A 19,883-nucleotide genomic window follows, 5' to 3' on the forward strand; every position below is an offset into this window, starting at 1 on the left:
AGGATTAGGGTTAGAATTAGGTTATGGTTAGGGTGAGGGTAAGGGTTAAGGTTAGGCATTTAGTTGTGATGGTTAAGGTTAGGGTAAGGAGCTAGGGAATGCATTATGTCAATGGCGGGTCCCCACAAAGATAGTGCCAGAAACCTGTGTGTGTGTGTGTGTGTGTGCGCGCTGCAGACTGTTCTAGCGGCGGCTGGATGTCCCTGTGTGTCTCACTGTGTCTGACTGTTTGCAGGCGATCCTGGAGTCCTCCGACAAACAGCGCACTCTGAATGAGATTTACAACTGGTTCACCACCATGTTCTTCTACTTCAGACACAACACTGCCACCTGGAAGGTTTGAACGTTCACTCTGACGCCTGCCGAAAGCAAATTGCTCACGCTGATGGAGCGTTACAGCTACCGTCACTCGCTTAATCATCCATGTACATTACAATGCAACTGCAGTGGTTTCTCTTGTAGGGCCCCACCCTAGCCATCTCACAAGCCCACTCCTGATTGACGGCACCCCTTCATTTTCCTCCATCTTCTTGAAATAATCTATCGGGCTATCATTAAACTAGTCTGGACCCAGCTTCTTATGTGTTTATCTGTTCCATTTAGGACCGTAGGACATGAAGTAATTGGCCATCCTCTGATTCTCAGTCATAATTAAGACTTTGCTGTTTAAAGGACCAAGCTGGTACTCCTATAAAGACATGAACACTGCATTATGGGTAACCTGGCAGGAAGCAATGGGGTTTACAGGAAATGTGCTCTTAACTTTGCTACACGGTTAAAAGCCATAGTTGTTCTGCCTTGTGCTTTAGTAATGTGTTTCAGGAATATGTTACATCTATTAAGAACACGTTTTACGGTTTCTATGACAACACAATGTTCCTGTTCCAACCAGAATGCCGTGCGGCACAACCTCAGCCTACACAAGTGTTTTGTGCGAGTGGAGGGAGGAAAAGGAGCGGTGTGGACAGTGGATGAGAGCGAGTACCAGCGGAGGAAGGGGCCGAAGTATCACAGGTACAAACTCCCCCTCAGAACTAATGCACCTGTTCTCCATCCAGGATCCCGTATGGTCACCTGCTGCTGATGGGCTGCTCCTCAGCCACAGCAAGAGGAAGGCACTCTAATGAAAGAACAGGACGAGGTAGGGAAGGCAAGGAAGGGGTGGGAAGGAGAAGAGGAAGAACAGGAAAGGAGGGAATGGATGAGGAAATGAGGACGTAGGGAAGGAATGGTGGAGGTAAAGAAGACATGGGAAATTAAATTCCATTTCAGATTCAGCCGATTCTCATTCACAATCAAATGTCAGCCCATAACTGATAGAGATAAAAAAAAGTGTGTCTCTGTGTGTGTGTCTGTGTGTGTGTGTGTGTGTGTGTGTGTTGTGTGTGTCTGTCGTGTGTGTGTCTGTCTCTGTGTGTGTGTGTGTGTGTGTGTGTGTTGTGTGTGTCTGTGCGTGTGTGTGTGTCTGTGTGTGTGTGTCGTATGTGTGTGTGTGGTGTGTGTGTCTGTCTCTGTGTGTGTGTGTGTGTGTGTGTGTTGTGTGTGTCTGTGCGTGTGTGTGTGTCTGTCTGTGTGTGTGTCGTGTGTGTGTGTGTGTGTGTGTGTGTGTGTTTCCAGGGACTGTCCTGTGAAGTGGCTCACGTCCTACCCCCATTACTGTCCAGAGGAGGCCTGACTGCCAGCAGATGGCAGCACTGAGCTGGAGATGGACATCCATGTGTAGTGCTATACAGAACTGCATGAAGAAGTGAAGAATCTATTGAAAATGCCTCTCCGTATTTTGTATTATTTTCAAATGACTTGTTAAACATGGCTGTATTTGTTATATCAAGATGTTACATACCTGAGATCTATGGTGGCCCTGAGAGCTCAAAACACTGCAAATTAAGAAACCATGTGCAAATAAAGAAACATCTGACAACATTTAGAAAAAGCACCGCAAATAGAGAACTACTCACAACACAATGGAAACTGTTAAACTGTTTCCATAGGACAATAAAAAAGTGATGGACACGGCTGGGACACACTTATTGTTGCCATGGTTTGTGGCTTATGCTTTCCGTCATTGTGATACGGAAGATGATTAGGGCCACGTGAAAAAAATTATTTGAGTTCTGACTTTTTTTTAAGTCTAAATTTTTGTTACCGTTTTTTTCAACCTGGACCCTATTTTCCTGTGTTTTTGTGTCTAAGTGACTGATGGGAACAACAATCTTTGACATTGGTCCAGTATTAAGCAAGATCGCTGCAGTTGGCAGCGGCGAAACAAGCTCCAATGTAAGTTAATAGGGCAATTGTGCAGCTTGTATTTACCTTCACAAAAGTGCTTGTTTTGCCGCTGACAGGCTCAGATTAATATTCTAAGTGTCTGACAACATTATGGACATGATTTCTAAGGAGGTCGACTTTTCTGTTAAAGAGTAAGATCCTTTTTGTAAACATAAAAACATCCACAAAATTTCATTCGCTAAACCCATCAGACTCCATGTAAATAAACAGTAATTTTAGCATCGTAAAATACACTTCATTCAAAGTCGACAGAAACAAAACTATGACCCATCACAACTCTGACATAGTTTTACCAATGTACATGTGTAAATATGTTGGCTCTGTACACACTCTATACACACTCTATAAGTATTGTTTTTTTTAAATGGAGTCTGATGGGTATAGCGCTAGCAACTTCAGAGCTGTTTCTGGTTAAACAGAAAGGTCTTAAAGAGGTTTTAAAGGTCTATCTCTGAAGGGATCCTTTCCATAATGTTGTCAGACACTTAGAATAAGTGAGCACTTTTGTGAAGGTAAATACAAGCTGGACAATTGCTCTATAAACTTACATTGTACCTTGTTTCACTGCTGCCCACTGCAGCGATCTTGCTTAATACTAGACCAATGTCAAAGATTTTTGTTCTCATCAGTCACTTAGACACAAATACATAGGAAAATAGGGTTGAAAAAACAGTAGTTACCCTTTAAAGAACAAACAATAGGCCCTCCAAACTTATTTTTTTATTATTTATTTTTTATTTTTTATTTTGCAAAAACAGTGTAAAGATATTTCATACATAAATCTTGTTATTCATATTTCAGATCCTTCACATTAGGACAAAACAGACAACAAATGCCAGAAACATAAATAAAAATAAAACAAAATATATAAAGACACAAAACAAACAATTCAAACAACATAATAAATGCACTCAGGTAACACTTTTGTTATAATCCCTAACATTAATGAAAAAAATCATAAAATCAAATTCTCTATGAGACTGCCATATCTTCAAAAAGTCGGATGTTCTGTCTTTACTTCTTACTAATTAATGCTGTCCATAACAAAGTAGCTTCAGAGTTCCACCAGTGGACTATCGCTGGGGGTTTGAAAGCCTTCCATTTTAATGGTATGCATTTCCTAGCTGCCATCAAAGCAAGATCTACTGTATGTACATACTTTCATATTTATTCCACTTGTCAGACATATTATTTCCCAAAAGACGTAAACAAGGTGAAAGGGGAACAGATACATTTAAACACAGAGATATCCGCTTGGTAACATATTTCCAAAATAACGAAAGTTGTTCACATGACCAAAGCACATGAAAAAAAGTACCTTTATATTTCTTACAACGCCAACAGAGGAATTATATCTCACTGTTCATTTTATTTAATTTCTCTGGGGTACATTATCTTAACTAGAGCATTTATGTACTTTCCTGCAAATAAAAGACCAATCATTTTGCTGTATTTCCATATGAAGATCTTGTTCCCACTTTTGTCTTAAATAGTCTGTATTTACCATTGAGCTTGCAATAAGAGCACTATAAATCTTTGAGATGAGTTTATCCTTGTTCTTCTCCATATTGTTCATTATAAAAAATATTTTTGATGGTTTGAGTTGGGAAGAAGGAACTCCATGTTTCTGCTGAAGCTCAATAAATGAAAGAAAAATCCCCCTTTCAAACAAATGTGAAATTTCTCTTATACCTTTATCATACCAAAGTTTAAAAGTATCATCCCCACAACAAGAAATACCTGGATTTCTCCAAATTGGGGAAAAAACGGGAGAGAGTATTTTTGTATCCTAACAATTTATGAGACCATTTCCAACTATGGAGGGTATTCAGTATAACAGGATTTCTAGTGATTTTAACCACTTCTTTAAGATCAATGTATGGTAAATGTTCCAAGTTATATGGACCAATGTGCAAGGATTCTATTCTTTTCCACGAACATGTTGTTTTTAAAAACCATGATTTTATCTGTTTGAGCTGAGATAACAAAAAATAATAATAAAAATTGGGAAGCGTCAGGCCACCAGAGTCATATGTTAAGTGCAAAACAGACACCCGGACACGTGGGGATTTGTTATTCCAAATAAAGGAAGAGATAAGACTTTGTAATCTTTTAAAAAAAATGTTGTGGTGGAGTAATCGGGAGATTTTGAAATGAATATAAAAATTTAGGCAAAACAGACATTTCAACTATATTTACTCTCCCCATAAGTGAAATGGGTCATTGGCCAATTCTTTTTAACTCCTCTGATACTTTATTAATTACTGGAAGGTAATTCAAACTAAACGTATCTTCCATTCTTCTAGGGATGAACGAACCCAAGTATTTAATAAAATGTTTAGACCAATTCCAATTGAATTGATTCTTAAATAAAGTACAATCAAAATTGGAAATTGGCATTATCTCAGTTTTATCCCAGTTAACTTTGTAGCCTGACAACTTTCCAAAGTTTTAAGAGATAACAAAAATGGAATTGAATTCACTGGGTCGTGAATATATGAAAAATATAAAAATATCGTCTGCATACCATGATATGAGGTGCTCCTCCATCCCAATTTCCACACCATTGATATGATCATGAGCTCTAATTGATGCAAAAAGGTTTGATAACAATAGCGAACAATGCAGGTGACAGTGGGCAACCTTGTCTCGTGCCCCTTTTAGAGTAGTTGGCATTAGTTTTAACCACTGCCATAGGGTCACTGTAAATAATGTGTATCCAATAACAGAACTTAAAACCAAAATTAAATCTTCTGAGAACAGACTTAAGGTATTCCCATTCAACCCTGTTGAATGCTTTCTCCGCATCGACAGAGAGTATTACATTCGGAGAATTAATACCGTTAGTATGATAAAGAATATAAAAGTACCTGCGTAAATTATCAATAGAAGTGCGACCAAGAACAAAACCAGTTTGGTCTAAGTGAATAAGACTAGGTAAAACTTTTTCAAGGCGCAGTGCTAGTAATTTGGCAATCATTTTGTAATCAGCATTTAGAATTGAGATTGGCCTATAAGAAGAACATTGGAGAGGATCTTTTTTTTTGGAGTAAGATTATGGAGGCCAAGTATGAGGACTGCGGAAAGTGACCTTTACTAAATCAAGCATTAATCATAGCAAGAAACAGCGGCAATAGATAACTTGAAAACTGTCTATAAAACTTGATTGGCAGTCCATCCAAACCCAGAGCTTTACCACTTTTAAGTGTGGTCATGGCAGACTGCAACTCCTCCAAAGACACATCCCTATCTAATAAAAATCTATTTTCTCATGCTAAGGTAGGTAATAAAATGTTATCTAAAAAAGATGTATATAGTTCACTGTAGTATGATTTCAAAGCATCGATGATCTGAAGAATTGTTCTATCTTCCGACTCTTTGATCTGCCTAGCTAATAGTTTGCCTGCCATTTCACCCTGTTCTACATAGGATAATTTGGATTTCACAAATCAGAGCAGAGTGGTCTGAAAGAATCCTAGCATAGTAAGAGCAGTTTATTATTTTTGAAAGATAATTAGCTGGGATAAATAAAGAATCTAATTGTGAATATGAATCATGCACATGGGAGTAGAAAGAGAACGCTTTCTCCTCTTGGTGAAGCGTTCTCCATACTTCATAGAGTCCTAAATTTCGTGTATTATTTACCAAAGCTCTTGACGTATTAGATAATGCATATTTATTTTGGGATGATCTATCCAATTTTGCGTCCAGTACACAATTAAAATCTCCACCCCAAAACATTGGAATGTCATACTGGAGTAACATAAGATAAAGATCATTAATGAATTTGGGATCATCATAATTAGGACTATATGAATTCAATAGAATAACCTCTTCATGGGCTAAAAAGCCTCTAACAAATATGTATCTACCACATGGGTCCGATTTAACTTCTTCTAGGGAGAAAGGTACATTTTTACAGATAAGAATAGCCACCCCTCTTGAATTAGATGTAAAGGATGAATGGTACACTTTCCCAAACAACCTGGAATTAAGATGATCATGAGCAGATGATATGAGGTGAGTCTCTTGTAAATAATCTGTCTATTTTATTTTCTTCTTGGTGCAACACGACTTTACCTTTTTTTAGCAGAACTCCCCAACCCTTTTACATTCCAACTCAGACATGTATATTCTGGCATTGCATAGAAACAACATGATATGAATACTAAAACCGAGATGCATTACAAAAAACACACAAAAAGGAAAAGAAACACATGCTTTACAAACAACACCCCCTATACCTAACTCCCACCCCCCTAACGTTATATACTCCCTGTACATGTCCCCCTCTATATAATGAAAGAGGTGCTGCATAGTATACAGTCAGCTAACCCTAACCCCCTAACCCTAACCCTCAATTACATGAAACTTAAATATCCATATTGAAGTTTGAACGTATGCTTTAACTATTGTCCATTAAGAGTCAAAACTAAACAAAAACACTGTCCATACTCCATAGAAGTTACTCGTTTAAATCCTTTACGCCATCTGGCCAAAAATTTGGATGATGAGAAAAAAGAAAGAGCAGGCATAGAAATGGTAATGATAATAGAGAATCAAACTACCATAAAGACTACCTGGAACGCTTATCTAACAAAACATTAGTATACTCAATATCAGAAGGTGAGCCCAAAAAAACATCCAGCAAAAATTTAAATAAAAAAAAGAAGAAGAAAGAAAGCTGGCGGTGCTTACAGTAATCTGAACACGAGAAAGAGATCCATATACGGACATTTCACACTTGTGGATCCCAGAGGGATGGTTTGATTACCTGCTCAGAATAAGTCATTGCCTCTTTAGCGTCAGTAAATGGCACTGTGGTCTATTGATGAGTAATTATCAGCTTGCATGGATGCAGGGGGCCGTATTTCACTCTCTCAATCGAACTTTTATGCCCTTGAATGCGGCTCTCCTCTTCAACAGGTCAGGGGAAAGATCGGGGAAGATATGTATTTTTTTCCCCTGAAACTTCAGATTTCCAGCTGCTTCCCCGGCAAGTTTCATAATGATACTTTTAGTTTCCCAGTTAAACAGCCGGGCAATCATTGTGTGCGCCTGCAATATTCACACATGGCTGCGGCCCAAGTTTGTCCGCACCAAACATTTCCCTCAGAAAGTTGTTCATGAAGGCAGTCGGTTGTCCTCCTTCTGCACCACAAGTACAACAACTTGAACACGAACATCGACGAACATTAAATTTACGGCTGTGATCTTCGACTTGTTGGATCTTTTCTCTCAATGAGATGTTTTCTACGTGTAGAATGGCATATTTCTTCTCCATTTCAGTCAGCCGATGGTCATTATCTGAAACTGCTTCCTCTACCTCGCGCAATTTGGAGGATGTATCCTTTATAACTTCTTGTAAAGAGTCTAGTGATTGCTTTAAATCACATACATGTACTCCATTAATGCAAAGGGGGGGGGGGGGGCGGTTCTGTGTCACACCAACACCACTTTGACAGCCTCTGTACCTCATCCCTATACGCAGACTCATCTCCCCTTGAGATAAGCCCGATGATGGTTGTGTCATCCACGTATTTAACGATGGTATTGGACGAGTGGGCTGGTGTGCCCTGAGGAATTCTTTAATCCAGGAGCAGATGGAGAGGGAGAGACCTAAGTCCAGCAGTTTACCAACCAGGATGTCCGGTATGATTGTATTAAAGGCTGAGCTGAAGTCAGTAAAGAGCGTCCTCACATAGCTCTTTTGGTGTTGCAGGTGACTCAGCGCTGTGTGGACAGCGATGGCTATAGTGTCCTCGATTGACCTGTTTGCTCTAAATGCGAACTGATGTGGGAGGGAGGGAGGCTGGTTTTGATGTGGTGGAGGACCAGTTTCTCAAAACTCTTCATTATAACAGGAGTAATAATCGGTCTACTGTATAGTCATTCAGGTCCTCCGAGGCTGCTTTTTTGGGGACCGGGATGATTGTTGCTGACCTCAAGCAGGATGGTATGACGGCTTGTGCTGGGGAGATGTTAAAGATCTTTGTAAAGACCCCAGCGAGCTGGTCAGCACATGCCTGGAGTACTTTGCTGGGTACTCCATCCGGTCCAGCAGCCTTCCTTGGATTGACCGAACTCAGCACACGCCTCACCTCCGGTTCCCTCAGTACTAGTTGGGGGGTGTCAGCGTTGGGTAGAGGCCAAAGTGGTGTGGTAGTTGTTATGTTGACCTCAAACCTGGCAAAGAAGCAGTTTAGCTCCTCAGCCAGTGCACCATTAGTGGATGCAGTGTTGTTATTCCTTCCTTTGTAGTTTATTTGCTGCGGGACCTTGCCATACCTTCTGTGGATCATTGTGTGTTAGGCGATCCTCAATTTTTTTCTTATAGGCCTCCTTTGATTCCTTGATGCCCCCTCTTTAGTTCAGCTCTAGCTGCATTTCATGTAAAACAACACAGTCTCTGTAAATTCCTCCAGATCTCCCTGATTAAACAGTTCCCATTCACGCCGGGGCGGCTGTGGCTCAGTGGTAGTGTATGAATGTGTGTGGTTCCTGTACTATGTAAAAGCGCTTTGAGTAGTCGTTAAGACTAGAAAATACAGTCCATTTACATTCAGTGTTTTCAAAACAATCCTGTAATTGGGATAGTGCACCCTCGGGCCAAGTTGGTATAGTTGTGGTGGTTGGCTTTGTTGGTCTTCTGAGGGGAGTGTATGCAGGAAGCAGGAGCAATGACAGGTGGGGATGACTGGCCCAGGTGGGGGAGAGAAACAGTCCTGTACGCATGCAGAATGTTATACACGGTCTAGGGTATTTTCCGTTTTTAGAAATGCTTGGTTTAAATCCCCTGCTATATATAATGTGTGCACCGTCGGGATGGGCTCTCTTCTGTTTGTTTATGATGGCTATTAAGTGGCTGAGGGCGATGCTAACATTAGCATCGGGAGCGATGTAAACTGCAGTGACGGTTACAACACTCAACTCCCGTGGTAAATAGAAGGTTCTGCATGCTATCAAGAGGGATTCAAGATGAGGGCAGCAGTGTCGGGCCACAGTCCTGCTGTCAGAACACCAATCATTGTGAATATAGATACAGAGCCCCCCCTCCTTTGCTATTACCCGACTCGCTGCCTCTGTCCTGTCGGAAGGTAGTGCGGCCCTCTAGCTGTACGTCAGCGTCGGGGATGAACGGATGACTCAGCTTTCCGTTATGATCATCACGCAGCAGGTCTGAATGAAGCAGTTGGAAGCGATGTTCCATTTCATCCATTTTGTTGATAATGGATCTGGCGTTTGCGAGGAAGATACTTGGGATCGAAGGTCTGAATGGTTGCTTCCTTAGCCTAGCCTGTAGGCATCCTCGCTTCTGCCTCCGCTCCCTTCTTCGCCTCCGTTGCTTGCTAGGCCAGCTGATAATCCACGGTGAATTCGGTGGTCTAGCGATGTTGAGCAGTATGCTGTTAGTCCTCTGATAATCTGTTGATATGCACATATTGTAACGAGACCCAATGTTGATCAACTCTCGTCATTGGACTCATTTCTAGTGAGGATGATTCCGCCTACAGGTGGGAGATTGACCACCTGAGATGGTTTCTTCTAAGTGTGAGAAAATAATAAAAGTATGTGTGGCTGGATCTGACTGGGGGGCTGATAGAGATTCAATGATGATGATGTACAGAGGTATTATAAGATCAGCTACTGATTATGGATGGATGGTCTATGGATCAGCAGCCCCTTCAGTGATCATAACCCCGACCACCCATCTCCACCCCACACTGGTCCAACAGAGGAGCACCTTCTCGATGTCGCACGGACCGCTACAGGAAATCATTCCTACCACAGGCAATTCAACTTTTTAACACTTCATCACTGAGTGTGAGATAAGACTCATATACATCACAACTGCACTGAATGCACCTTGCACAGTAGGCTTATCTACATCCTATCATTACTAGTCAAACAGTTGTACATTTTTACTCCCCAACTTGCACATTAAGTTTATCTATCTATTGAAACAGTTGTACATTTTATTTCCAAATTGTATATATTTTAAATATTGCTCGTGTTGTATTCTATTATTATTTCATGTATATTGTTTCGTATTATTTAATGTTTACTCTGTATGTGTGCTGTGTGTCTGATATTTTGCTGCTGCAACACCGTTATTTCCCATTTTTTGGGATCAATAAAAATCTATCTATCTATCTATCTAAACACTATCCTCATCCAATGTAAGAACTATTCTGTACAGAGGAGGAAGCTTTCAAGAGACCTGAAGCAGCTGGGCTCTGTTCTTTACAATCTCTTCTCAACTTGGATGACTGGACTAAGATGAAAAAGCTAATGCAATTTCTACGCAGAATTGGACTGTATTAAAATATAAATAACTGTTGAAGACTGCTAGTAACGAACAGTAGATGGCAGCAATGCGCCATTGCAGCGTCTAGTCTGCCTCATTCTAGGAACAAGAACAAGAACAAGAAGGAAGCGGTGCAGCAGAAACATAGACAGTAGAGGAACAGAAACCGTCTGTTAAGTTTCTGTCCACGGGTGTGTCTGTGTCCGCGGTCAGTGTGAACGGAATGGTGTCGGTCCCGGTGTAGTGATCGCGGAACCAGCTGATAGACCGGACCGCAGTCTGGAGAGAGAACAACATGGCCGACGAAGCTGCTTTCCAGTTTTTACATAACGAAGTGATACAGTACATTTACAAGTCAGCTGAGAGCGGAGAGACGGTAAGAGTTCTCCTCGTCATCGCCATGACTCGGATAGATGGTGGTCGGTTACAGTATTTAGTAACGTAAAGTTGTCGTCTGTCTTTGATTCAGGAGAATGGGAGACATATCGCCAAACTGGAGAATATGGGATTCAGGGTCGGCCAGGGGCTAATAGAGAGGTAACAAGCTAACTGCTGCTAACTGGCTCTGTCGTTAAACTCCGACAGCTATCTGTCTGTATATATAAATGTATACATATAGGCTCATATGTATATGTAGGCTACCGTTGTGTGTGTGTGTGTGTGTGTGTGTGTGTGTGTGTGTGTGTGTGTGTGTGTGTGTGTGTGTGTGTGTGTGTGTGTGTGTGTGTCCGTCCGTCCGTCCCAGCCTGATATCTGTTCTTCCTCTGTGCCATAGAGCACCATTGTTGTTAACAAATAACATTGTTGTTGTTAGCTGACATGTTTCCTCCATGTGTCCTAAATGTAAAATCGTGATTAATTGCACATTTTACCTCGATAACGATAAATGAACGATAATTAATTGTTTTATATATTTTGTGATTCGGCGACAGACGAATCACAAAAAAAAAGGTAAAAAAAGGTATTTTTGCATGATAAAAACGTAAATAGGCTATACAATCTATTTCTTAAAGCTTTAGTGCGTAACTTTTTGATATTAATGAATGTCCGTTACATTCAAGCCATTGCCAAATAAGTTGCGACAAAGCTAATTACCTCTTCTGAAGAGTCCATGTTTTTTGTAATCCTCCATGTCCTCCTTAGCTGCTAGCAAAGTGCATCACGGAGGGGTGGGGGTGCGTGCGCGATCACGGAAGGCTTGTATCATGTAGACGCGCCGACAGTTTTTTTGTCATTACTTCGAATTCCGACAGAAACGACGCACTTATAGCTTAAACTGCTAATTAACTTGTTAGTCCTAACTTTGAACCAGCAAGTTGCGTTTTAAGCTCCACTTTTTCTTTTTTTTACCTGCTTGTGGAGAGCTACGTGACACATGAAACTATATCGATAAGGACCGGCGAGTTAAATCGGCCGTCCGAGAGTACACCAGGCAGACACGCAGTTGACAACCTGCAGGTGGAGGCGCTGGACACAGGCTCGGACATACACGCCGCGGGCCGCTGTGGACTCCGTTTTTTTTTCTGCTTGTTGGTCAACGGTTAATGATCGGTTAACATTTCATTTCATTGTCCTTTCTTTTGGAAGGCTGGCTGCCAAAAATGTCCACTCACTAGACAATTAATTTGAGTTTAACGCCAGCCATCAGCAAACAGAAGGTGGTCGTCATCGGTGTCTGGTGTGTGCGCCAGAGTTTGTGTTTGTGTGTGTGCGTGTCGGCCCGCCCCCTCGATATGGCGACTGGCGAGTGTTAATTTCGGACCCTGCACACGCGGTGGAATGTTTTTAAGGAGAAAGTAGGCCTATCAACAGAAGTAAATTATCCAAATTATCGTCGTGGGAAAAATAAGTCGATAACGGCTTCAGAATTTCGATGTCGATACATTTTCAAATTAATCGTCCAGCCCTAAAGACACTGTAGATCTGAGTTTCCGTTGTCCGGTAATTACAGGTCATCTCCGGTCAGAATGGCCGGTGGGAAATAATTCCCTCTGCACAATTTGAATTGTGTTAACAATGAACAATCACATTTGTATGCGATAAAGGAAAAACTATATGTCGCCTTCTAACTCTTGATTGAATGCAAAAGACTACCGCAGATTTACAACAAACGGCGACAAGCAAGCAGGAAAGTCAAAGCCCGAGCCCTGGCGAAACAGGGAAATATTGTGAATTACTTTATAAAACCAAAGCCAAAGTAACCAAAGTAAATCAAGCCAAGACATTGCCAGCGAGGACGAGTCGGCACCAGCTACAGCCCCTCTCATTAATGTCCCCGACGCAAATTGAGATGCCATGTGTGGTTACAGCCGTCCGTGGTTACGGAGGCTTGACTTTGTCAAAAGCCTGTGAGGTTCTTATCAGGGATGCATTGTGTGCGCCTGGGATTGAGGTGCGCAATATGGATTCGGTGTTCGATTTCGGAATCTTAACCAGTGGATTCGGTATCCAGCTGAACCCCAAAAATCTGGATTCGGTGCATCCCTTGTTCTTATTGGGATTACGGTGAAATCTATCCGGAGGGGGTCAGACTGGCCAAGGTAGCCTGCGTGAAGCCCGTCGCCAGTGTGCCAGCAGAGAGAGGCTTCTCCCTGCAGAGCTGCATCAAAACAGCGCAGAGCTTTATGCAAAGAGACACTTGTTTACAATTATTTTGATTCTAGTCGGCACTTGATGCTTCCATGAACCAGTTTTTTTTTTTGGTACTGTAGTTTGTATTGTTTTATTTCCTTAGCCTAGCGAATGGAAAAGAGGGCTATTTTAATTCAGATTGGCACAATTGTGTGCATTGATTTAGTTCTTTTGCCCTCTCTGCTTGTTGCAAGTAGCCTCCATTTCCATAAAATGTGTATAACTCTACATCCCTTGATGATATTATTCTTCATATATAGCCTGCCTATCAAGTGTTTTTAAGGGCAATGAACACAGAAACTATTTGAGTGAGCAGTGGGACTAAACACGTTGGGTCGCATTCAAGATGCATTTTTTACAAACCGTGTCAAGCTTCTGGACTTCGTTTTAAGCCGCTTTTCTTTTTCCTCTTCTCTAGACTAACAAAAGACACAGCACGGTTCAAAGATGAGCTGGACATCATGAAGTTTGTCTGTAAAGACTTCTGGACCTGTGTGTTCAAGAAGCAGATCGACAACCTTCGGACCAATCACCAGGTAACTGTCTCCTGTCCATCATCCAGCAGGTTAGCATTGGTCCGTCTTGCTGGATGGGTGTAACGCCGACATGTCACACGTTCTCCTCCCCCCTCACCTATCCTGCTATGTGCTAGCTGATGCAAACAAGCCCTCCCGTCCCAGAATGTGAACTTGTGCAGTCAGGCCATACCGCAGCGCTGCATACCGCACAGTGCACTGTGAGCCCGAGTATAAATGTCAGCGTTAGTATTTTTTTTGCCTAGTCTTCTTTGCTGATGCGTGTTGTCATGTTTTTCAGGGCATCTATGTTCTCCAGGACAACAAGTTCCGCCTGCTGAGTCAGCTGTCAGCCGGGAAACAGTATCTGGAACACGCTCCAAAGGTGCTCGGCCCCCTCGCCTCATCAGACTATTTCACTCCGTTACTGTGTTCTGTTAAGGATGTCTCTCTCCTTTCTGCGAGCCAGCTGCAGACTCCCACTCAAACCCCATCGAGCTCTCGTGTCGCGTAAATGGCCTCCTTGACTCCTCCACTCTCCTCGCGTCTTAGTCCCCCCACCGAGGAGGCACGGGAGAGGAAATCATCGGAGGAGAGAGGAAACGAGCAAACGTGCTTTTCGTATTCACGCGAATTGGTCAGCTGTTTGGGCGGAGGTAGCAGCTCTTTCAGCTGCAGGGTATCCTGGTCACAGCTCCCTAAACCACCTCTTTTAATATTGTGCATCTCCTGTCAAATCACTCTTTATCTTTCATGTAGGGCTGTCAAACGATTAATTTTTTTTAATCGCGATTAATCGCATATTTTATCACATGATTAAAATACTGTTATTTTGCATTTCAGAACAGTTGTTAAGTACATATTAACAATCGAAAGCCATTTTTACCAGTGGATCTTGATTGGGAATCAAATATATGCAAAGAAAGTTACTTTATGAACTTGACTTTAAGATTTGTAATTATTTATTTACTGTAAACAAAAGAAAAATGTGTGAATCTGTCGTTATTGCACAATTCCTCCAAGTACCTAACTAAAAAAACTAAAAATCCCTATCCTTACTAGAGTCAATATAGTGTTTAGCACTTTGCAGCTGTTCCAGTGTGGCTGCTTTCTCCGTGTCGTACAGGCTGTGTATCCGTGAAAACTACTGTCCCCCTCAACGGCAACGAGACAGGTCAGACAGCCCAGTCACATGGCAGTTTGTGAAAGACAACGCAGGACTTTCACCCGGGAGAGCAGGGATCGCGTCCCGCGTGTGGCGTTTTGTTTCCCGTAGCCTTCCTAATCACAACCGTCCCGTTATTGTGGCACCGTCCCCAGCAGCCGTCTCCCGGCGTGTGAGGCGTCCTTTCCCCGTAGTCGCGTCCCCAGGGGCCTTTTCCACCAATCAGGACACTGCATACTGCAACAACCATGTTTCCGTAATCACAGACTTTAACCATCATTTTCTAGTTAAGGAGCCAGTTTTTCATTATGGAGTTTCCATGTTTTTTTTTTTAGGAGTAAAATGCATGTGAAAATATAGCATTAATTCAGTAAGATAGTGAAACTACAAACATACTACTGGTCAGGATGTATACAGCTGAGAGCAGAGTGTCTGATGTCTTAAGTCTCTGTCTGACGCCTCTGTCTGTCTAATGTCTCTGTCCGTCTGATGTCTCTGCAGTATCTGTCCTTCTCCTGTGGTCTGGTGAGAGGAGCGCTGTCCAGCCTGGGGGTGAAGAGTATTGTGACTGCTGAGGTGTCCATCATGCCTGCGTGTAAGACACGCATCACTTGTCCATCATCCAGCCAGAGACAAGAAAAGTCCTAACTCTACTACTTGTCTGTCTAAATTTAGTGTTTGTTAATCGAGACAAACTCCTTTTTAACTAATGAATGCCATGAGGCGCTGCTGAAAGTTCCCGGGAAAAAAAAGTTATTAAGTGGACCTTGAGTTTTTTTTTTGTCGAACATTTTTTTCAGTGTTTTGTGCGAAGCCAGGGAGGTGTTAATAAAAAAAAAAAAACCTGGACCCTATATTCCATGTTTCTGTGTCTAAGTGACTGATGGGAACAACAATCTCTGAAACCGGTCCGGTATTAAGCGAGACGGAACAAGGAAACAAGCTGTAATGTAACGTTAATGGAATATTGCGCAGCGTCAATTTCCGTCCTCTAAAAGTACTGTTTATTTACATGGAGTCTAGTGGGTTTGTTGATTTCGGGGCTGTTTTCACATCAACAAAACTTTGGCCTACTTTAGCATATAAACATTAGCTCACTAAGAACCTGTGAACCACGATCCCAAACTGGCAGTTTGATTTTCTGTGTACTGAATTGTTTACCTAAAGTAAACTTCTTTGACTTTTATGCACATCATGTCTTTTTTCAAATATTAGTTTTTCTAAAATGATACTTTAAAAAAATCCCAATATATCGCCTTACGCAGAGTATCGAAATATATTGAATCGTGACCCATGTATCGTGATACGTATCGTATCGCCAGATTGTTGCCAATACACAGCCCTAATATATATATATATATGTGTTAAGTTTATATTGACGTGATTACACAAGTGTTAACTGTATCTATTGGATGGAATCGTATCTCATCGAAGGAGATTGATCATTGGGAGCCGAAATTGAAATAGTGATTAAAAAAATGTGATTGATCGCACAGCCCTATGGTGTACATCAGTTCCCAGGTAGAGCTGCTGCTCTGACCCCAGAGCGTTTACTGTCTGAAGACGACAGAATATTTACGAGTAAATAGTCTGAGCCTGTCAGAGAGCTTTACTGATGCTCTTTATTCACGCCGCAGTTCGTATTTGACTACTGCAACAACAAAAAAAAAAAAACAGTAGGAACACATTTACGCGGAAGGAAATACGTGTCTTTTGTTTGTGAATAAAAAATAAAGTGAGGACTAACGCATGCTTTCTCTCTCTGTTCTTTATGTCTCTGCAGGTAAATTCCAGATCATGATCCAGAAAATGTAGCGGGCTAGCTTAGCCACACTAACTCTGCACTCTTCTATGTTTATATGTTCTTGCATTTTTGTCATTAAAGGGAAATGCCTCCATTTTTCATCACTACAATGTTCTCCTATTACCTTTTAAATTGCAGTTACAATTTAATTTGTGATTGGCAAAAATTAGATTAGACTTCCAGTCTTTGGAGGAGGAGATTTACACACTGTCATTAATAACACTTTCAATGCCATGATGATTATTGCTGAGAATGATTTTATGTTATGTCTTTTATATGAAGTCTGAGTCATTAAATGAATGTCTAAGTATTCTCATTATGGAAGGACTATGGCACATTCTGCTGGGAGAGGTAAAATGTCACTTTGAAATGATACTGAGTAAAGTGTGAATCCGTTTTAATAAATGATCAAATGTATTGAATTATCAATAAGTTTGTTTGGATTCATTGTTTACAAATAGGATTGGTATTGTACCTGTCCTAGTTATTTCGAATTAGAGTTATAGTGCTTTTCAGAAACACATTTTATGTTTAAGCAATTTATTTGAAGAAAAAAAGGGTTCAGGGTTCTTCTTCATCTGAGGAGGAGTTAACAATATTTCCAAGCCCTGTTTTTAGGAGGCGGATCTGGGGTCCGTTTCAGAAAGCAGGTTTAGTGAAAACTCTGAGTTTGTTAACCCTGAGATGAGGGTAACTCTGGGTTTTCCGTTTTCAGAAAGAGAGGAAACTTAACCTCAGAGTCAGTTACTATGATAACTGAGTCTGTGAACCTAACCTGGTCGGGAGCAGGTTTTCTTCAAGAAACCCATAGTTTCTCTCAGTCTCCTCCCTCTGAGAGGAACTCTAGGTTTCTTCTCTCTCATTTTGTCATTCATTCATTCATTCAGCCTGTATCAGGCGCATTTTAATGCAGTTTGTTATCTGCATGAATAAAAACGTAATAAATAAAACTTGTTAGGCAGATTATAAAACGTTTTTGTCTTAAACATGTCATGTCCTTTTGTCGACGATCCCGTTGATGAAAAAGCTGTATTACTTCACAGAGCGTTTACGTCGGGAGATGATATTGAGTCCCGACTAGATGTATTTTCATTTCCACATAACCGATTTGAGAGGTATTTTTTTATCACAGTCCATCAGATATGTAGATACGTTATCCGTCCTCATATCACCAACATCCACCATCGTGGACATGCTTTAACATCCCAGCAGATTCTTTGTGTCGCATTACGTTTTTACTTTCACTTTGGTTTGCTGCAGTTTGGTCAGCTTGATTTGTTCCTCTGCCAGGAGTATCTGTGCTTCTGCTCTTTCAGTTTCTTGTTTAAGAAGTGAGTCATAGGCATCATCATTATTCTTCGGCAAAGGACGCTTCAAGCCTCTTTTCTGAGCTCCTGTGACTGCTGCCTCTACCAGTGAGGATCCAGGTTGTTCTTCAATAATAGGGTTGAGATCCAGAATGAATGTTTCCTCTGCATTAGGAGGAACTGGCTCACTTTTCTCTCCAATCGTAGGCTCACCATCCCCTACAACACCTTAAATCCCACGCAGAGCTTTAGAGTTCTCACCTCCAATAATGTCCAGAACCACATCTGTGTATTCACCTTTCTTAAAGGGTTTGTTGCCTGTTTGGGTGTTTTTTGCTTCAGCAAGGTCCTTTGTTGCTCTGGCCCTCAGAGTCTTCCATCTAAATTTCACTTGCTCCGAGGTCCTCTTCTGGCCAGACCCCATTGCATTCACATTCTGGGTGATTTCAACCCAAATGTCCTTCTTCCTTTTGTTAGTCACCATTCCACCTGCAACAGAGCTTCCTACTATTGAGGCATAATGGCACTTAACACCCTCCAGCAGTGCATGGGTTTGAAATGAAGTGAAATTAGGTCCTTTTGAGTCCATGGTTCCACCTCATCTGTTGTAGTGAATATAGTATAGTTTAGTATAGTTTATAGGCCTTGGGCATGATTGACTTAATTGAATACAAGCCACAGCACGTCAGCCAATTGGTGTGTGGGTATTTGACAGCCATCTTATATTCAGCCTTTCTCAGTGGACTTAGAGAGAGGCACTGACATGGCAGGTATTGTCCATTGCTACCACCGTTTTGGTGGAAAAGGATACCGTCAAAGGGTGTATGTTGAGCGTGCACAACCACTGGAGCAATACACCACTGAAGAACTGTATGCTCGCTTTCGCTTTGGGAATGCTGATATTAAGTACATTGCAGACCTTGTCAGGCCAAAACTTCAACAGAGAATCCGAAGGAGTCACAGTCTGTCTGTGGAAGAACAGGTCCCCATTGGTCTGCGCTTCTATGCATCTGGGACTTTCTACCAAGTTGTTGGTGACAATACAGGAGTGGACAAATCAACTGTGAGTGATGTAGTGAAAGCTGTGTCAATTGCATTGGCCAGCCTGGTCAGTCAGTTTGTTTCACTTCCAAAGGATGTCCAGATTGCCCAGACAAAGCACAATTTTTTTTCTTTTGGGGAACATGCCCAATACTATTGGGGTTATTGACTGCACTCATGTGCATATCCAAGCACCTCATGATAGGGAGTTGGAGTACATCAACCGAAAGGGGAGGCGCAGCATCAACATCCAACTTGTGGGCGATGCTGACCTCATCATCACAAACTGTCGTGAAGTGGCCTGGGTCTGTTCATGATGCACGTATCCTGAGAGAGAGTGCTTTATACAGAGAGCTCCATACCAACCGACTGGATGGCATAATATTAGGAGACAGTGCCTATCCACTCCTACCATGGCTGATGACTCCTTTTCTTGCAGCAACCACACCTGCGCAGGCACGCTTCAACACTGCTCATTGCAAAATAAGATGTGCAATTGAGCGTTTAAATGGAGTTCTGAAGAGACACTTTGCATGCCTTAACTACTTGCGAGTGGAACCACAGGGAGCATGCAACATAATACTTGCGTGTATCGTCCTGCACAACATCGCTACCAGGCGCAATGTCCCTCTCTGTGATGATGTTTATGATGCACCTGAGCCTGTTGAAGAACCAGACCAACCTCTGGCGTTCTGTCAGAATGAGGGACCGACTGGACGTATAGTAAGGGATGCAATTGTTAGAAATTATTTTTGACAGGCTCATCTCTGATGATTGTTTCTTTGAAATTAATATACGGTGATGAATGACAGAAAAATGGAAT

General features: G+C 41.7%; 2 protein-coding genes across 4 annotated transcripts in view; both read left to right on the forward strand.

Moving 5' to 3' along the window:
* Positions 1-2,777, forward strand: part of foxp3b (forkhead box P3b) — a 39,923-nt gene extending 37,146 nt beyond the window's left edge. For both annotated transcript variants that reach the window (XM_078255928.1, XM_078255929.1), the window contains 3 exons: positions 236-337; positions 893-1,014; positions 1,618-2,777. In XM_078255928.1, the coding sequence (XP_078112054.1) occupies positions 236-337; positions 893-1,014; positions 1,618-1,675 (282 nt within the window). In that variant the 3' untranslated portion in view covers positions 1,676-2,777. The remainder of the gene's footprint in view (positions 1-235; positions 338-892; positions 1,015-1,617) is intronic.
* Positions 2,778-10,691: 7,914 nt separating this feature from the next.
* Positions 10,692-17,144, forward strand: trappc6b (trafficking protein particle complex subunit 6B). 2 transcript variants are annotated; one of them, XM_078255934.1, is made up of 6 exons: positions 10,695-10,973; positions 11,067-11,134; positions 13,647-13,764; positions 14,045-14,128; positions 15,410-15,503; positions 16,692-17,144. In XM_078255934.1, exons 1-6 carry the CDS (start codon positions 10,893-10,895, stop codon positions 16,721-16,723), a joined length of 477 nt encoding a protein of 158 aa, XP_078112060.1. In that variant the 5' UTR covers positions 10,695-10,892; the 3' UTR covers positions 16,724-17,144. The 2 variants fall into 2 exon arrangements, with proteins under 2 accessions (XP_078112061.1, XP_078112060.1); XM_078255935.1 differs by lacking the exon at positions 14,045-14,128 and having other exon boundaries at positions 10,692-10,973.
* Positions 17,145-19,883: the final 2,739 nt, after the last annotated feature.

This window comes from Sander vitreus, chromosome 7 (genome assembly GCF_031162955.1).
Source record: "Sander vitreus isolate 19-12246 chromosome 7, sanVit1, whole genome shotgun sequence".
In the NCBI taxonomy this organism is placed as follows: domain Eukaryota; kingdom Metazoa; phylum Chordata; class Actinopteri; order Perciformes; family Percidae; genus Sander; species Sander vitreus.